The sequence below is a fragment of the Bacillus rossius genome, chromosome 2, assembly GCF_032445375.1.
Source record: "Bacillus rossius redtenbacheri isolate Brsri chromosome 2, Brsri_v3, whole genome shotgun sequence".
Taxonomy (NCBI): Eukaryota; Metazoa; Arthropoda; class Insecta; order Phasmatodea; family Bacillidae; genus Bacillus; species Bacillus rossius.
In genome coordinates, this window is record NC_086331.1 from 108,020,948 (window position 1) to 108,040,380 (window position 19,433).

A 19,433-nucleotide genomic window follows, 5' to 3' on the forward strand; every position below is an offset into this window, starting at 1 on the left:
TATCCGTCAATGTCTAAAAAAATGTGAGAATATCAACAAAGAGACAACTTTAAAAATGTCCACGGATTACTTTTACGCCCTACTGTATAAAGTTAATAGTACTAATTTTTTAGACTTAAATACAATATGTATGTATTATTTACTTTAAAGGATTTTTTTTTTATTTTTGTTCCAAGCTCGCTGTGAAATCATGTTCTGTAGATATGAATTAATTGATGTTATCCGTCTATTCGGATATCCGTCACAACCCTGGTTCGGACCATATTATATTTGTGACAGAAGGCTCGAAATGACAGTTCTCTTTTCCCCCTCATACATTTGAAGGGATGTTACTAAAATACCACATAAAACTCGCTGTATGGTGTTTTATTGTTGTGGTGTGGGTCCTTCAGGTGCCGTTCATCGAGGTGCATACGGCCGACAACCGGAAGCACAGAACCAAGCGCACAATGGGGCTGAACTGCGACGAGAACTCGGAGGAGACGCGGTGTTGCCGCTACCCGCTGACGGTGGACTTCGAAGAGTTCGGCTGGGACTGGATAATTGCGCCGAAGAAGTACGAGGCGAACTACTGCGCCGGTGAGTGTCCCTACGTGTTCCTGCAGAAGTACCCGCACACGCACATCGTGGCGCTAGCGAACAAGCACGCGACGACGGGTCCGTGCTGCGCGCCCAGGAAGATGTCCGCCATCTCCATGCTCTACTTCGACAACAGCTACAACATCATCTACGGCCTGTTGCCGGGCATGGTGGTCGACCGCTGCGGCTGCTCCTAGAGCGAGCGAGTGCACGCCGTAGACCGATGATGGAAGCGCCTCGCAGCTAAACGTTTATGGCCCAAGCGGTGCCAACAGAACTGTCGAAAACACGTGTCCCAACAGATGCCGCTGTATGGATGTAGACCGCCCACCCAAGCTGCACAAAGAAATGTTCGATTTCATTATTGAACGGCTTACTCACCGATAGAACTGTCAAAAATAGTGTCACATGGCAGGCGGAAAATTGGTGCACTTTGAAATTATAAAATCTCGTATCACTTTGTAACTTTGAGTTGCAATACAGCCTGTGTGTTTGATATTAAATTATAAATGCATTTAAATATTTTCTGTGTCAAATTGCTACTTTAGATGTAAAATTTTGTACCAATCATGCGTTTATTGGAGTACCACACATAGCTTTGTTTACATCAACAGCTTTTGACAGTTCTGGTGGAAAATTGTAAGCCAATGTTGCCTGATTTGCAGAAGGCAAGAGTCGAAATGTATTTGTTATATGGTCACAACTGGCGTATTTTTGAGGTTATAAAATATTATTACCTTTTATATGCTCGTTTTTAAATAGAATATGTGTCTAAAATTGAATTACAAGAACATTTTAATAATACATTATGCTCAAATAGTTTCTTAAAATTTAATAATATTAACAAAAGCGTATGTCTGTATGAATGCAATTTGTAAACAAACTTACGTGTAATTGTTTAACCAAGCTGATTTTGACAGTTCTGTTGACCAATCATATTCATCATTAGTCTATGGCGCCACTGCTTGCAGCTGCTGCTTGTGAACGGCATTCCATCTCTGCCCTCACCATGTGAACTAAATGTGATTGTTAAACTTTAAGGTATTTTATACGTCCATGAGTGATAAAGTATGATTTTTTACACTGTTATCCAAATATTATAATTTAATATATTATTTACAAAAGCATTCTCATGCACCAAACACAATACACTAAAAATATTGCATTATTGCTGACTTCTTCATGAAATATATACTTATAAACGTTTGCAAGATTTTTTTATTTACTGGGCAGTTGTTTTAAAGTTATTTTTAAATTTAAATGAAGTTGCATATCAGTTAGCCAATCAAAAACAAGCGTGAGTTATTACATTTGATTTAAATGCACATTACATTTTAATGCACATGTTAGCAAACCTGTTGTATCTTATAATGATTTGTACTTTTTCTATTAAATCATTTGACTTTTACGATGATAATAAATTTTTAATAAATTTTTTTTAAAATTTCTTAAGATTTTTAATGAAATACGACAATCATAAAACCTCGAAAGGCACACAATAAGAAAAATTAAACTCATTTGAATCATATGCTTTTAATTTAAATAGAATGTGACATTAACAAACATCCCTATAAAAATCACAAATTACACTGATGCTTGTTAGTAGTATCAACACACATCAAAACAAAACCACCAAATTGATTGAAAATCATATTTTAATAAAATATTTTACAATAAGACAGTGAAAAATATTTTTTTCCCTTTATTCCAAAATCGTTTAATATTTAAAGGAACAAATTGTATATTTTTTTTATATAAATGGTTTGAAACTCATTCAAGCCCCTTCAATTATTTTACAGATTTCAAATCAATAACAAATATTGTAATTGAATAAGAGCCTAAAAATTATTGTCCTAATGCTAAATGGGTGCTTCTAGATTATGCTATACATAAAATAGCTGTGAAAAACATGAACAATATTATCAGTTAGATTGTATTTGATAATGCGGCCAATCCATTACTTCAATTATTATGTGGGGCACATGGATTTGGTCAGCTTAATGAGGCGGGTGATTAAGCGTTGCCTATAAATTGTTTCAAGGTAAATACTACTGTATTGCTGTTGCATTTATCTGTAGTCATTTGCGAAGCAGGCTTTTAGGCGTTTCCTAGAACTATTTTAGCTAAAATACTACTGTTTTAGTATTTCGTTTGCCCGTTGTCATTAGTGAGGCGTGCACTTGAGCGTTGTCTATAAAACTTTTCAATGTTAATACTTCTCTATTGCTACTGCATATGCCCGTTGCTTTAAGTGAGGTGAGCACTTGGGCGTAGCCTGTATCTCGTTTATTGCTATTGCATGTGCCCATTATCATTAGGTGATTGAATTAGAAACTTGATTACTATATAATGCACAAAAAATAACATTTTAAAAATTGTTTACTTACATAAAACTAATTTTAACAAAGTGAAGTGCCTCAGTTGTTTTTCAAACAGAGCTATGAATGCACAATACATTCAAGTAATTAATGTTTTTATGTAAATTCGTGGTATTTACTTTTTGGAAGAGTAACGTGTGTAATGCCATGCACAAGAAGCAAAGAACGCGATTTTAAAATCACTGGTGAAATGTACATAAATTCTGAAACTTTGTCACATAATATTTAAAACTTTGAATTAACTGTGATGTTGCATATCTGCCAGAGAGCTACCTAATAAGACATTAACATCTAACTGGTTAATTTCCATGTTAAAATGAGCCTGTTTGTTATGTTGCGTTTACTTAGTGAAATGCGTAAATAACTCTGCCATGGATACATTGTAGACACAGTTTTACAGTTGCAATTATTTTTAGTTAGTAAATGAACTCAGTAATATCAGATGTTGTCTTTTTAGAACGTACAACTGAATTGGATTACTGTAATTCATAAATAATGTGCAATTTTTTAATAGTGCTAACATCATTTTAATGATAAATGTCATTGTTAAAGGTATGGCTGTCAAGCCAAGGGATTCAGTAATACAGCGTTTGTTTGATTTTAACTGTGTTTTTATATGGCTCATTTCACTGTCACTATTCTGTTTGAAACGATGGTTATATAATATCTAAATAAGATATTATCAGATTTAATATAGTACAAGCAACAACTTGACGTAAGTGTTGTGAGCAAGGGGAACAGTCGCGTCTCTCTTGTGAACCCAGCTACTTAGTTCTCACAAGCCCTCCTGTGCACGACCACGCGATATGCAGAGTCAAATGAAACATGCTCTTTTCGCATTCGCAACAACCTCCTAGGCCTGGCTACTGTCGGCCGTTGGTATTCCTCGTCATCCTAACGATGGATAACAGCTGTTAGAAATACTTTGATAAAGATATTTCCCAGGAAACCACATTCCAAAATATTTCCAAATTACTGCCTGCGAAAGAAATAGTTAAAGACCCTGCCTCAGGTGGGAAACGACATGTATATTTTCATTTTTATATTTTATGTAGACAAATTGTTATACATACGCGTAGAATCTAGCAGTATCCAGCAATTTTTAAAGTTACCTTTTTACCTTCTTAGGAAACCAAAATAGATTCTATATGAAGAAATTTTTTTTTGTAAATAAAAGAAACCCTTACACGAATCCTTCAAAATATTGCTGACGATTTGTAACGGGAAGTATTTCGTATGTGATTATTTTTGTTTTGTTTCATATTTACTAACAGTAAATTTTTTCAAATGAACTTATTAAAGGTTCAGTCATTAAGTCAATTGTAATTAAAATATTTAAAATAATCCTTTTACAAGTATTCATAAAATTATCTTGTCAACAAGCATTTTGATCATTATTTTTATGATTTATGTAAAAAAAGATTAAGTTTCTAATTTTAATACATGAATTATTTGAGTAAAAATTAAATTATTCTAAAAATGTTAATATTTCAGTTAATTAAAAAGATTGTGCTTACCTATGTTAAAATAAGTTATTAAGATATAATTTAAAATGTATTAATGTGTAGATTAAAAAATATATTTTTTTGTCAATCTTTATTTACTGAATGCAGACATATTTTTGTAGACGATTTACACTTAACAAAATTTCAAGTTACAGAAAGTGTACTTAGATTGCTAAAGAAATTGCAAACACAAAATGTATAATGGTGTTTATTAAGATAAAATTATTTATATCAAAAATGTAATTTTTATAATAAATTTGTTAAAAATAGTTTTAAGAAGGTAACAATTATTTCGATGTTTAAAATATTTAAATAATATAGTATTTAAAAATGACATCTGGAAAATATACGTGTGCACGCATACACAATTCATTATGTAATGCCAAGTGTTCAATCTAATATACTTAATGTCTGACCTTTTTCTTTAACTGGGTGAAATAAATGTTCTCACTTTACAAATTTGATTTAATTACTTGCTTTCACGTTTTGCAGCAGAAAGGATTTTCATACTTAACGGTAGTCTAGAATATGCATTAAAACGTTTATCATAAAGTCAATGGACTTTAAAAGAAAATTTGCACGTATACGAAATTATTAATTTTTACTTTTGTTTATTGTCAACAATTATTTGTATATTACAGTCATATTTATTTTATAAACGTGTTTCTTTACAAAATATTACACATGCACTTATAACCACGACCAACAAACAAAAAGTTTTACTTTCAAATAAGGTGTAACATAGTTATTATATTAAGAAGAGTGTGAACATAATGTATTATACTTTGTGACAGTTTAGTCTGCAATATTTTTTCTCTGCAATTTTTTTTTCCGTACGGTGTAATGGGAATAATAATTGCAATATGTGAAGAATAGTTTAGTGAAATGTATGCCATACAATATGTCAATAGCAATAGTTTGGCGGATTAGTACTGTTTAAAAGCTTGATTTAAATAAAACCCTATTAATTGCAAAAAGGGAAATTTTTTAAATAAGTATAATTTTGCAATGTACTCGATCTTATTATACTATGTTAATGTTAAAGAAAAATTTGGTTTAATCACTAGGCTTCAAGTGATTTAAAATTGTATTCTAAGCATTTAATTGAAAACAAGATAAACTGATATTTGAACAAATTTCATAATTAAAAATATGCTGGGAAAACTATTGTTTCAAATTTAATGCATTAAAATATTAAGAAAACCTGCTTTTTTAATTTACAGAAATTTGTTTTAGCAATTTTATACAAAAAATGTAGAACGTGTGAAATTAGTTCAGATAACTTTTGTGATATGTTTGTGTATTTCACAAGAATTTGAAATGTACTGTGTACTGAAAAATTTGATCTGCATTTAGCTTACTGTGATGCAAAAGAAACCATATTTTGATTACTTACTTCGGATTTAGGATAGAAAACCAACGCTGTTCAAATAATGATGGTTCATCCAAACATTACCACTGCCTTTAGTTCGTAAATGAACCACGCGTGAAAAAAATTGGAAGTATTCTTATGTTAGAGTATAAATTTTAGAGTATTTCAAATAACATTTCTTATTTCTTAGTCATAGTTTTTTTGTTCATGTGGTTTATATGAACAACTTAATAATGATGGGACAAAATTTCTTATGGTCAGGATAACTAACACAAATTTACTTATTCGTTAACACACAACAGCTAAATTATTTCTCAAATTTTCATTATTATTTGTTTTTCTGAAAGAAGTTATTACAAAAGTGTAAGCGAAATTTTGTACTGATAAGAATGAAGATGTCTTTAAGGCACAGTGTAGTGCCTCAAATTGTGATATTACTTTAGCTTTCTTATGAGTAACCAGTGATAAGCAATAATGTTGTAACAACATACTTTTTTTTACCATGTAAAATTAGCTACCATAATGTGGCAGTTTCAAAATAATTGGGTCGTGAACACTGAATATACCTTAAAATACCATTGTAAAGAAAATAAAAGCTCTTTGTGATATATAAATATATTTATAAATTTTTTTTGAAATTATATTATTATTGTTCGTACATAACCATTTCTTTATTTATTAAAGGCAGTTTTTGAGTTATTTTGTTTATTTCAATTTTAATTTAGAGTGTAAGAAATATAATTCACGATCTCCTTACTATAATTAGAGAACTAGGCCTAATTGTAGTATCAATTTTTCCTGCTCTTTTAACCTGAATATTTTGTATGTAACAATATGTACATGGAATTGTTTTAACTTTTGAAAATTTAGCTAAATTTAATTTCACTGGATTGTACCTTGATTTGATTTTAATAAATGTCTTATTTTTCATGACAGTCAAATTGAAATTTAAACTGATTTTAAATAAAGAGACTATAGTATATTGTACAACATAATCAAATATATATATAACAAATATTCAGATACATTATAATTCTTAAATTGTATGCGAAATAATTTATTTAAAATGTAGTGGAAAATCTTGGGGAATTTCAAGGGCGTTCATGGACGGTAATTACATACATAGCGACATGCAAAGAGAGTAGGTGAAAAATTAACACAAAATATACTAAATACAATTTCAGTTCTAATCATTTATTTTGAGTTTTTGTAATATGTTGTTAAACATTACAAAGGTAAGTGTACATACTACTGCTGACATTTTTCAACACGATCAAGGTTAAAACTTCTGACAAGATGATTAAAATAATCACTATTTATTTTAATTATTTAGCCCCATGTTTTTTAGTGCGCCATAGTGAGCAGTGCCCTTAGAGAGGATTACTAAGTAATAATTTAGTATAAAGTCTCTAAATATCACTAATGATACAATGTTAACATATTCAATAGTAAATTTATCTCAGTGGTCGTTACACTTAGATCACGAAAAATAAGCATGACTTAGTTCAAATCAAGATAAACATAGATTACTTATATACCATATTAAAAAGATCTTTTAAAAAAGTCGATTTTCATACTTTATAAGTAAATTTTGATGTTACCGAAAAATACAATATTTTATTCGTTGAAAGTACTACTACGCATATTCTTTTTCTGAAACGTGACGTTCACTTAAACAACTAATGTAAGGAAAATATTTTACAATATAATAAATTGTTCATCCGAAATAAAAAAAAAACTTACAGGATTATTTTTTCATAAATGTTTGGGTTATATGATATTTATAATGGTATATTTATTTCAAGATTTTCTATTACTAATACAAATATGCCAGTTACAACATAAAATTTTAAAAGTTGTTTAATTTACAGTATTCAAATAATAAATTCTTCCCTACTCATTGATTACATAATGATTAGCCAAATAAATGTACTAAATGCGTAAACTGGTATTTCTGATACAAGAAAATTGTATTTTACAATATTGATTCTTTGTTTTACAAGAAGGCTAAGACTTTTTATTTCATTTTATGTAAAGCTTATAATAAATGAGGGATAAAAATCACAAGGTATTATTTAAGTTTAATGTTATTTTCATTGCATTTCAAGGTGGGTATAATTACTACACGTGCTGTTTCTTAAGTGTTGTCTACTGCTTCTTACAAGTAAAAATTGACTTTATTTTGTTAGTAAACAGCTGTAAAAAATTTAATTTTAAATATTAGCTTATAAATTATTACATAAACTTGAACTTGATCAGCAAATGTTGTAATTTTATTTGAATATTTGTTACATGACCATTTAATCGCGTATTAGATTTAAGAGAAAATTAAAAATATGATCTCCCGGTGAGTGTAATTTGGTAATGGATAGTTATTAGGTCATTGTTAAAAATAAATACGTAATTCTTTATAATGTGTGATTATTTAAAAGTCTTTATGTGATATAACCATTAGTAATAGAAATTAGTATTAAACTAACTTGTTCCTGTAAGAGTTGACTTGTAAATATGTTTTTTGCAAGAATGATTTACATAAATAAATGTGTTTCACAAAGCTCAGTGTAAATTAGAACTTATTTTACTTTAGTACTGTGACGTTATAGCCAGAATGTTTTAATTTTTCCCTATGAGGGTTCGTACAAGAGAAATCGGCGATAACCTGAAACTTCGTTTTATTACAACGGCTATTAAGTAATACAAATAAATTTTTAGGTTTTTATTCGTAGTAGATAATAAACAAACACGATTTAACAATGGTCAGCATTTTTGATTGGTTGAGGAATATTATTAATAGTGGTCAATGTTACCATTGTGTCCATTTTTTCTATTTGTTTCGGTTATTACTTGAATAAAATACTATCTTGTAAATTTTGATACCTGAGATTAACGAAAAATGAAGGTAAAAAGCTGATGTATAGCTAGTGCACTGAGAAAACTCTTTATAAAATACAACGTGACCCTTCTGAAAGAGGTTCGTGAGGCAACAATTCCAGCACACAAGACATTATACACCAGTTCCGTATGGGGCAGGGAGATTGATGTAATACTCTCGACACTATGTAACAGTTTGTAAGCGTTCTGGTACAGAGCTCGCATTATTAAAACTATAATTTTTTTCTCATCGAAAATTATAAAAAGGGCCTAGATGTCGGGCAGTAAATATGTGTGATATTGAATAAAAGTGCCACATTAGCTTGGTTTCAGTAGTTCTGAAATAGTTTTAAGTAAGTTTATTTTGAAACAGGGTCAAATTTTATGTAGAATGTTCGGAAATTGCTGGGCATAATTTTTGTGGGTAGAAGGGAATTCCAAAATAAGCAATGTTTGTAAAGGAATGTAACTTCGGGAACGCAGCCCTCCAAAGGTACAGGCGCGAACAGCAGCTCGCATCAGGGCACCACGCCATTGGCTGAGAGAAGTGGCGGTCAAACACTCCGCTGGAAGCAACCACACGCACCAGCAACCCGCAGCCGGTGTGCAGCGCCGTGGATGTTCGCTTGTGCTATGTTCACATTCTTGGCTTTGGGCGAGCAGCGCAGTCTTGACGGTTTATTAAGAACGGTGCTTTTAATGTATTTAGCATAAATAAATTTTATATTTCGATAAGGATCATAACAGCTCTGGTAGGTAATGGAACATGAATCTTGTGTGTTGGTGACAGAGCGATGCTGGTTCCATCTAGGAGTAAACAGCGGAAACAAAGATGTCAGTATTCAAGATGGTGGCCTCCAGCAGAACAGAAAATAAACTTTATGGTGGTCATGACATCATCCAAGTTGGCGACATCCAGTAGACGAAAACAAAATTGCGGACATGTCAGAATCGAAAAAGTGGCTATGACATAAGACCCAAGATGGCGGACATATTATTAGAATTCAGTATGGTGGCCGTAACTAAAACCGCATTGTTAAATGATCAAAAATGGCAGCCATAGCGAAAAGTGCAAAGATGACATCATAAACATCCAAGATGGCATGCATAACGAAAAGTGTAACATAAGTGAGCAGGAAGCCCGATTTTAAGATGGTGGATCCAATATGGCGGATCCAGGATGGCCACCGGGTTAAAGGTCATGGTCAAAGTTAATGTCAAAGGTCAAGGTTATCCAAGATGGCTGCCGTGAAGTCACAATCCAATATTGTGGACACACAATCCCAATCCTCAAGCCTGAAGCCTGTCCCCGGACCGGCCAATATATATAACACATGAAAATAGTTTAAAAATGTTTCTCGGTGACTAATACTGCCGAGGACTTCTATTCATGTGGCGAGGGTCATGTATATTATGCCTATCTCTGATATGACTCAACTTACAAGCAACAAATCAGTACCCAATGTGTTCAGAGATTCGAAGCCTTTGAGGACCTATCTCCCAAAATATTAAGGCATACAAATGTAATAGAATTATTACTTAAACTTTAAAATAAACTGAGGTGGCGGTTGCAGCTGTAAAGATGAAATGCTGCCAATTTGAATAAAGAAGAGGCTCTAAATTTTTTTGGCCAGCGAAGCTTCATGCATCCCTGCATCCTATACGCTAATTTAATATACGGACGAAAATTATCGTGTTCTTGACGAGGCAGAAATCACAGAATCAAAACCATCAAAAACATTTTGTGCATGAATTGTAATTCTTCATAATCTAACTTTCCATCTCCTAATTCAATATCAACTCACATCATTATTCAAACAAAACATTTTGCAAAATGTTTCTTCACAATGCTAGCAAATGTTGCTCTCATCTTTTCCTGTATTCAAAATAAAATAACATAGGTCTAAAAAAATTTTTTTCGGTGCCTGCAATTTTAAAACTGATTTACACTCTATTTGGTGTGCTGGTTTCATAAATGAAAACCCCTTTTCTCTATCAGCTCTACGTTTTTAGATTTAGTGTAGCTAAATTATGAAATATTTTACTATTCAACTCCTTTAGTAGTGGTCAAGATAGGTTTTTATGTGGATTTTCCCCGCTTTTTTGTTCCTCCTTCTATGTACTGCTATCATCTGATCATAAAAAAGCCATATTTGTTGAGATAACCTCGTGATAACATCTAGAATAATCATAAAGTTCTTTTTTTTGTGCAGATTGATGGGAAGAATGAAAGGCATACATTCGAAGAAGTTGTGTAAATCATTCTGATGCATTTGTTATATCTGTGGTGAATACACCCTAAAACAAAACAGAAGAGCCATTACTGAATTTGTTAAGAAAGCTTACCTTGGGTACTTTGGCATTAAGCTGGTGATCAAGATAAAGTTTAAACTCCACAAATTGTTTGTAAAACTTGTACTGAACACCTGCGACAGTGGACTTATGGGAAGAGAAGGTGACTTAAAATTTGTGTCCCAATGATGTGGTGGGAATCAATAAACCACTTTGATAATTGTTATTTTTGTAGTGTGAATATTACGGGCTTGAATCTAAATAATCGCAGCAAATGGATATATCCTTATTTAGCTTCTGCAAGATGGCCTGTTCCTGACTTAGACGACATTCCTATTCCATCGTTCTGTCAACTTCCAGAGATCTCTGAGGATGAGTTTCATCTTTCTGATATTTCTTGTGATGGGGACCGAGGGAGTCACTGTAATTATGAGGGAGCATCACCAAGTTCTCAGCGTTTCAATCAAAACGAGTTAAGTGGCCTGATAAGGGATCTCAGAATCTCAAAAGAATCATCAGCATTACTTTCTTCTAGATTAGGTGAAAAAAATCTGCTTGAAATCGGAAAAACCATTTTGTTATACCGTACTAGGGAAAAAGATTTGCTAGCTCACTTCTCTCATAGAAACGAAATTGTATTTTGTCAAGATGTTAGAGGACTTCTGATAAAAAATGGGTCGTCCTGAATATATTCTAAATGCTTGGCGACTGTTTATTGACGGCTCTAAGATGAGTTTGAAGTGTGTACTTTTACACAATGTAAAACAATAAGCATCAATACCGATTTCTCGCTCAACCACAAGGAAATAAGAGTATGATACCGTAGCTATGGTCATGGAGAAGACTAAGTTACATAAACATCAATGGGTGATTTGTGTAGACTTACAAAGGGTTAACTTTCTCCTTGTCAGCTAGGGGCTACACAAAACATCCTTGCTTCTTGTGCATATTGGATAGCAGAGCCAAACAATACCACTAAATAAGAAAATAGTTGCCTACAAGAGAGAACATAATTGTTGGAGAAAGAAATGTCATTTGTAAACCCTTGGTCGGACAAGACAGAATCATATTGATTCATCTGCACATAAAGCTAGGGTTAATGAAACAGGTAATAAAAGCTCTGTATCAGGATAGCCCTTGCTTTACATACATTGGACAAAATATTCCTAGAATAAGTACAGAAAAACTTAAAGCTGGTATTTTTATGGGCCTCAAATCAGGCAGCTCATAAACGATTCTCATTTAGAGGATTCCATGAATAACACAGAGTGAAAAGCGTGGACTTAATTTGTTTTTGTTGTAAAAAACTTTCTGGTCAACCACAAGGCTGAAAACTATAGTTAACAGCATGTTTAACAACTTCAGAGACCTTGGCTGTAATATGGGAATTAATGTTAATAACTTGCACTGGCATTAAGACAGTTTCCCTGAAAATCTTATGTGATACAAGTGAAGAACAAGGTGAACGATTTCACCAGGATATAAGGAAAATGGAGGACCAATACCAGGGCAGATGGGACACACATATGATGGCAGATTACTGTTGGAATTCGCAAAGAGACTGTGTGAACAAAGTTCACTCAATAATGTCACAGAAAAAATATTTCGGAATGAAAAAAATAACTTTTCATTTTGTTTTTATTTGATTCTCTCATTTAAATGTTTTAATATATTTTGTATATGTACAGGAGTGTTACAGTTTTTACCTTTTCTTCAATTAATTAAAATTTTGTACAAAATTTACTAAGGAAAAGGTTTTTTTACCCAGCATAACTTTAGCCTAATATAATGTGTTAACATAAATAAATGCTATTGCTGTATCTTACAAACAAGAGCTATTGGCCAAAAATCTACACCATATTTTTTTCTTCAGTATAACAAATACACAGAAAATCAGTTAAAATATCTGGCACCAAAGTATGTGTTGGGCTGTGTAATATGTCTAGGGAAGCACGAGCTACCATAGGCAATATCTGGGGAAAATAATTTAACAACTTCAAAATTAATAATTGCTGAGGGTATCGTGGATAGTAATCAAATGTTAATATTCAAAGAAAGCCCCATCCTTAGTATTTGGAGCCAGCTTCAACCTTCCTCAATAGGTAGGGAATATTCTCAAACACTGTAGAAAGTATTCTCGTGTCTGCCCACCCATAATCTGGGGTCAGATTGAGAAGCTCTCCATCTTCGGAGGTCGAGTTGATCAAGCTCTCCTTCTTTGGAGGTCAGGTTGAGCAGCTCTTCTTCGTAGGTCATGTTGGGCAAGTTCTCCATCGGAGATCAGGTTTAGAAGCTGTCCTTCGGAGATCATGCTGAGCAGCTCTCTTTCGGAGGACAGTTTAAGCAGCTCTCCTTCGGAAGTCAGATGGAGCAGGCTATCCTTCTTTGGAGGTCGTGTTGAGCTGCTCTCCTTCTTCGGTGGTCAGGTTGAGCTGCTCTCCTTCAAGGAACAGCAACGAGAACCGCTCATAAAACAAACAATAAACAACAGAGCTGCACTCTCAACAAAATGCCCAACATTAAAATGTTATTTATTGTGTGGCATTTTTGGAAATTTATAATGAAGGAGCTTTATTGATCAATTTATATTGTTCTTTTAAAGTAAATAGTTTCAGGCTAATTTAAGTTCCGTAACATTTCAGAAATTTACAATGTGTAAATAGCTTAACACTCCATATTGTTCGCCCTGTGGAATAAAATTTAAGCCTTGCTAATAGTTCTGTATCTTTGTGCATATTAGAAGATGACATCAACAAGGTGTTTAGGTATTAGTAGAAAAATGTTATTGTTATATAATTATTAATGTAGCATAGATACAGATTTATAAAATAAATAACAAATATTGTTTTAATTATTTCAACATAGTATTGTTGAGTAGCAGATCATGAATGACATAATCCAGTTTAATAATAAACTGTCTATGATATCGGGGCTCAGCCATGTCGAAGTGGTAAATTGTACCGAATTTTTGCTCTGAGTTGTAGTAGCCATTTTAAAGTTTTGTAAAATAAGCTAATACATTGAGCGATTTTTTAAAAGTTTTTTATTGAAAAAATCAAAAAAAATAATTAGTTGAAAAATCTTATTTTTAGAGACAATCTCAACTAAAATTAGCATAAACTATTTGTAATACTGCTGCAACACAAATTTATGGTATGCATAAGGTACTAAGAATAACTTAATAAAATAGTATGAAGAACTTAATATTTGAAGGTACCATAATTTTTCAAATACTTTTGTGGATTATTTACTTAAAACCGAATTGTGTAGATTAATTAGTTTTTTAGTTCATTTAGGAGAAAAATGGGATAAGAACAGATTTTTGTTGTGATTTAAGCGTTTGTTGTGAGACAAAATAAATACCAAACAAGAATCAGAATTTTTTTTTAATGGATGGCAACTGTGATAAGTTAAAGTATATTAAGAAATATATTGAATTATTTCATTTTTAAATATTAAAACAGGAACTAATGTATTAATAACATTGATAATTATTTTGTAAATTTTATAAACACAGATATTTTAAGTAAACGGTTGCTTGTAACTTAAACAGCATAAAACATAACAATAGATAGTAGTTCTATTTTGTTGGCAAAAAACTAGTAAAAAACCTATTGTTGGCTATGTAATCAATAGGGTGGACGAAAAAGTCTAGTTATTGAATAGTTAGTTCTGACAATGTTTAAAATTTGAATAATTTCACTTTTATCAATGAATAAATTTCCTAAATATGATCTTTAGTTCACGCAAAAGACCTACAGTTTCAAAACATAAGTACACTTAAACTTAACGCTTGAAATAACTGGTAACTTTTTAAAAATCTAAATAGTGTCTAAAGTAGTATATAAAAATGGACTACTCGCAATTTGGCAGTTTTTTGCTGATTTTACTATAGAATTATAATTTTCCTGTTGTCTCCGTCCTATTATTCATATTATGTCCGAAGGGTAGCTCATTAAAGTGAAACAATTAAAAAAATTCAATGGGTGCTAAATTTAAAATTATGATGTGAGTTACACCATTTTTCCATCATGTGTCTGTTTATGTGCCGTCACAGACAAGCGTTTGCAGTTCATTAATGCCAGTAGGCTTATTTCACAGGTACTTTAGAATCCTCTTGGTATTTTTTCAGTTCTGTAAAATAAAACTTTGTCTGAGTTTCATTTTGTTTGTTAATTTTCATACGACTCCCAAACTGTTAAAATATGCGTCTAATTTATCTCAGAGTAAGTAAAAAAAAGTATGCAGACGATAAAACAGAGACGGCTACATTAGAGCAACTTTGGTATCATGATTCACAATACAAAAATTCGCTAAAAAATCTGAATTTATGACAACGTCCTTGACTAATAAATCAACGTAATTTATCACGCCCTACTTAGATGGATTGGTAGCTTATGGTGTGTGTGAAACCCAAATTGCAGCCACATTCAATGGCGAGTTGTTGGTTATTTCATAAAAAAATTTGAAATGTTTAAGAGCTGCAAATGATTTACTTTTACAAAAATTAAATGTACAAAATTACTCACATTGATGAATTATTATTATTTACATTTTATAATTTATAATACTATAGTGCGCCTTTTTTGTAAAATAACCAAAATTATTAAAATTTTTGTCTTAATGCGCAAACTCAAAATGAAGGGCATGATTTTTAAATAAACATTTTTGACATCAGGAAACTATAATGAAGGACTTAGACATTATTTGGATCCAAAATTAATAACCTGTATATTTTGAGCGTTGAGTTTAAATCTAGTGTTTTTCGTATTATTATTTTCTATTATGATTCTATACTAGAAAAATCGACATTATTATCCCACCCTAGTAATCAGTATTCGATTAATTCCTACTATATAAATTAGAGTGGTGAGAACCTACGGGTTGACATAGTATAAGTATAGTAAACCTGCGTCCCTTAGTAACATGGTCCACGTATGCATCTGGGAGTAAGGACAGTGTCTGAAGGACAAATGCAAATTAGATGACGCGTTTCCAGCTCATGAAATTACATGCACGATTTACGAGAACTTTGCGCAGGCATGAAAAAATCGTTTATCTCAGTTGTCTTTGTTCAGCTAACATATTTTCGGGTACAAATCTTCAAATTTTTTGAAGGTGTGTTTGAAAAATGATTGAGTACGTTCTTTTTTTATTATCAAAATGTTTGCACACTTGGTTGTCTGCACAGCACAGGCGTTTCGTTCTTACTACAATGGTTTACTGTAATTCAAGAAAAAGGATAGTCACTTCATAAACTTTACTGCAGTGAGTGAGTTCGTACTGACCTCGACACGGGTTATATTCGAGCAGGATCCGGAAGCTGGTGGACCATGAAGATAAGCGCCCATTGTTCCGCGACTTCAGCAATCTCAGCCTCGAGCAAGCGGGAAAAACACGTCCAAACATGTCACAACCATACCAAAAGCCCTCAAGCTTTGTGATAAATGTCACAGCTTACCTTTGCATCATCATTTTTTTTGTATAGAGGATAGTTTTGGTTGTTTTAGTAGCATTGTTTCCTAACATACAATAATGTCTATATCCATTTTATATATACCGGTGTGTTACAACTCACTGGGAGTATATTTCCTACGGAAACCGAGGTAGATTATACACAAGCCACAGAAAACCTGGCGTAGTTCCACTCTTGAAAATAATTTTAATTGTATGTGTGCAACATATCGCAAACTTCTGGAAATATAATTACGATTCCTGATATAATTTTTTTTACGTTACGGAGTACTTCATTATATTGACCAATTTTTAATAACTATCCTCCTCTTCATCAAGGTAATAACAGCTGGTAATTCTTATTTCATACAAATATTGTGCCTATTTATGTAATGGATATGTGCTGCAGTTTTGTTGAGAAGTGTTGCCCAGTGAACAATACATCCCTCTTGGATGCAACTCCTGGGCCGCGCTGTCTAGGCGTACAAGTGCAGAAGTTCCAGCGGCAATTATACAACGCCTGTTTCATTAGCGCAGCTAACACTTTTGTTTGAAGGGCACAACCAGTGTTACAAATTTTATGACTACAAAATATCATAAACTGCAAAAAACAATACGATCTTAAAATGTTTCATGCTACGATTCATGTACACTGAAAATATCCCGGCATTAGCACTGGAGGCCAAAGTCCTCTAATTGAGAGGACTTGGAAAAAATTAATTTATGACAATTTTCTTCATGCCTGTTGAATTTTACCTAAAATGAGAACATTAAATCCCACAAAAATAATCACTTATCAAAGATATAGTCCCGAGGTAATTAATTACATATCTTAGCACCAATCTGACTGCTCTAAGAGTCACGTGTTACATTAAGGATACTACATGTTTTGGCCAGCGGTGTGGGCAAAACTGCGTCGGACGTAAGCAAAACTGCCTGGGACTTAAGTGACACCGCCTGGGACGTGTGCAACAATGCCTGGGACGAGAGTAACACAGCAGGGACTTGAGCGACACTGCCTAGAATGTGTGCAACACTACCTGGGACGTAGACAACACTGCCCGGACATGGACAATACTGCTTGAAATGTGGAAAAAACTGTCTGGAACTTGGACAACACTGTCTTAGACGTGAGAAACACTACCTGGAACGTAAGCAAAACTGCATGAAACGTAGACAAAACTACTACAGACACATGTAACATTGCTTGAGACCTGGACACAGCTTGTGACGTTAAAAACACCTCCTAGGTAGTGGGACAAACTGCAGGGGTCGTGATAAACACTGCCTGGGCCGTGGAAAACACTGCCTGAGCCGTGGAAAACGCTGCTAGGGACGTGAACACCAATGCCTGGGACGTGTGAAACACTACCTTGGACTTGGCAACATTGCCTGAGACGTAGAAAACACCACCTTGGACATGAGTAACATCGTATAGGGCGTGGAAACACTGCCTGGGCGTGAACAATACTGAATGAGGCTTGAGCAACACTGCCTGGGACGTGAAAACACTGCCTGGGACGTAGATCGCACTGCCACGGACGTAGTCAACACTAACTGGGGCGTATAGGTGACACTACCTGGGGCGTAGGCAACACTGCCTGGGGCGTGGAGAATATTGCCTGAGACGTGGACAATTCTGCCTGAGACGTAGCGCACTGGTAATCGCAGTTTTAACGGCGGGGTATCGCTCACATATGCTTATTGTAATCAGGAAGTACACTAGAACACAATTTTTCTGCTTGATTATATGATGTGCTTGGGCAGTTACATTGTTTCAGTACTTTTTGGTACTACATGTGACAGCTCCCTGGTAAATGCTCCTGCTGCATATCGGCTAGTTCCTCCCAAGAGAACCTCTAGATGCTCACTCCACTTGTACAGAACACACTGGTGAGGCCAGCAACTGCTGTGGTGGGTTTGAGCTCTGGTGGTTTCCAAGTGAACACCTCTGCGTGCAGGAACTACATTCATATGTGGAAATAATCATGGCATAATCTGAAGTTGGTTCCTCTTCAGATATGAAAATGGAAATGTAATTGGACGCCTACTTCAGTAGCAACCGGGTAAGGTATTGATACGTGATGATTAATTTTTCTTGTAAAATATCTCACAAGCCAAATTGGCAAAATTCCTTTTTTTTGCATAAAATCGGGCGCATTAATATCTCACATAAATTGTTTTCTTGAATTTGAAATGGTTTAATTGATCCTTGATTATTAACTATGCAATTTGATATTTTCATACAAATACAAACATATAACATAGACAGGAACGTGATTTTGTAAGTATAATTTTTTCTTTAGGAGATCAGGAAAATAATGTTTTTTTAACACTTTTTTTAATATTAGTAAATAAACGCAACTGGATTTCACATGAGGGTAGAATGGTATTTTATTTAGGATAAGCATACGTTTAAAATGTAAGATGATACGAAAATTAGTTTTAACTGTCAAAAGTCACTGAAATGTCTACTTATTCTTACTAAGAATGGTAATAAAGGCGTTCAAAACTTGTAGTTTTTTTAAACAAAAGTTTAACTTAATTATAAATAGTTACTACGTTTTGCACCCCTGGACATTGTTACACTATTGCTCTATCAGCAGTTAAATGAACATTCTAACAGCCTATGTAAAATAACGTTTTTTTTATTGTTAGCCCTTTGCTAGTAGTTTCAGTAGTAACTGTGACTGACATTAATAACCTGAACAGAAGTAATCAAATCTTCGGAAATTTAATTTGTATTTTTTTTTTTTTACTTTATAAATAAATCTTTACTTAATCTACAAAGCTTGTATGGATTATTTCTTTGTTACTGTTGTATCTCTTTGTAACTATTGAGTTGTGCCCTTATGTAGATTTATATACAAAAAGTGTAAAAAAAGTAATCAAATAAAGTTTCCTGGAGAAAAAATAAAAGCAAAGAATTTGAGGTAGATCTTAAGTTAACAGGATAAAAAATAATGTTCAATAAATTTAAAG

At 33.1% G+C, this 19,433-nt stretch overlaps 1 protein-coding gene across 1 annotated transcript in view; it reads left to right on the plus strand.

The window, feature by feature from the left end:
* The window catches only part of LOC134528809 (growth/differentiation factor 8-like), an 84,835-nt gene extending 82,824 nt beyond the window's left edge, over window positions 1–2,011 (plus strand). The window contains exon 4 of the mRNA XM_063362471.1: window positions 393–2,011. Coding sequence (XP_063218541.1) covers window positions 393–776 — 384 coding nt within the window. The 3' untranslated portion in view covers window positions 777–2,011. The remainder of the gene's footprint in view (window positions 1–392) is intronic.
* The last annotated feature ends 17,422 nt before the right edge of the window (window positions 2,012–19,433 follow it).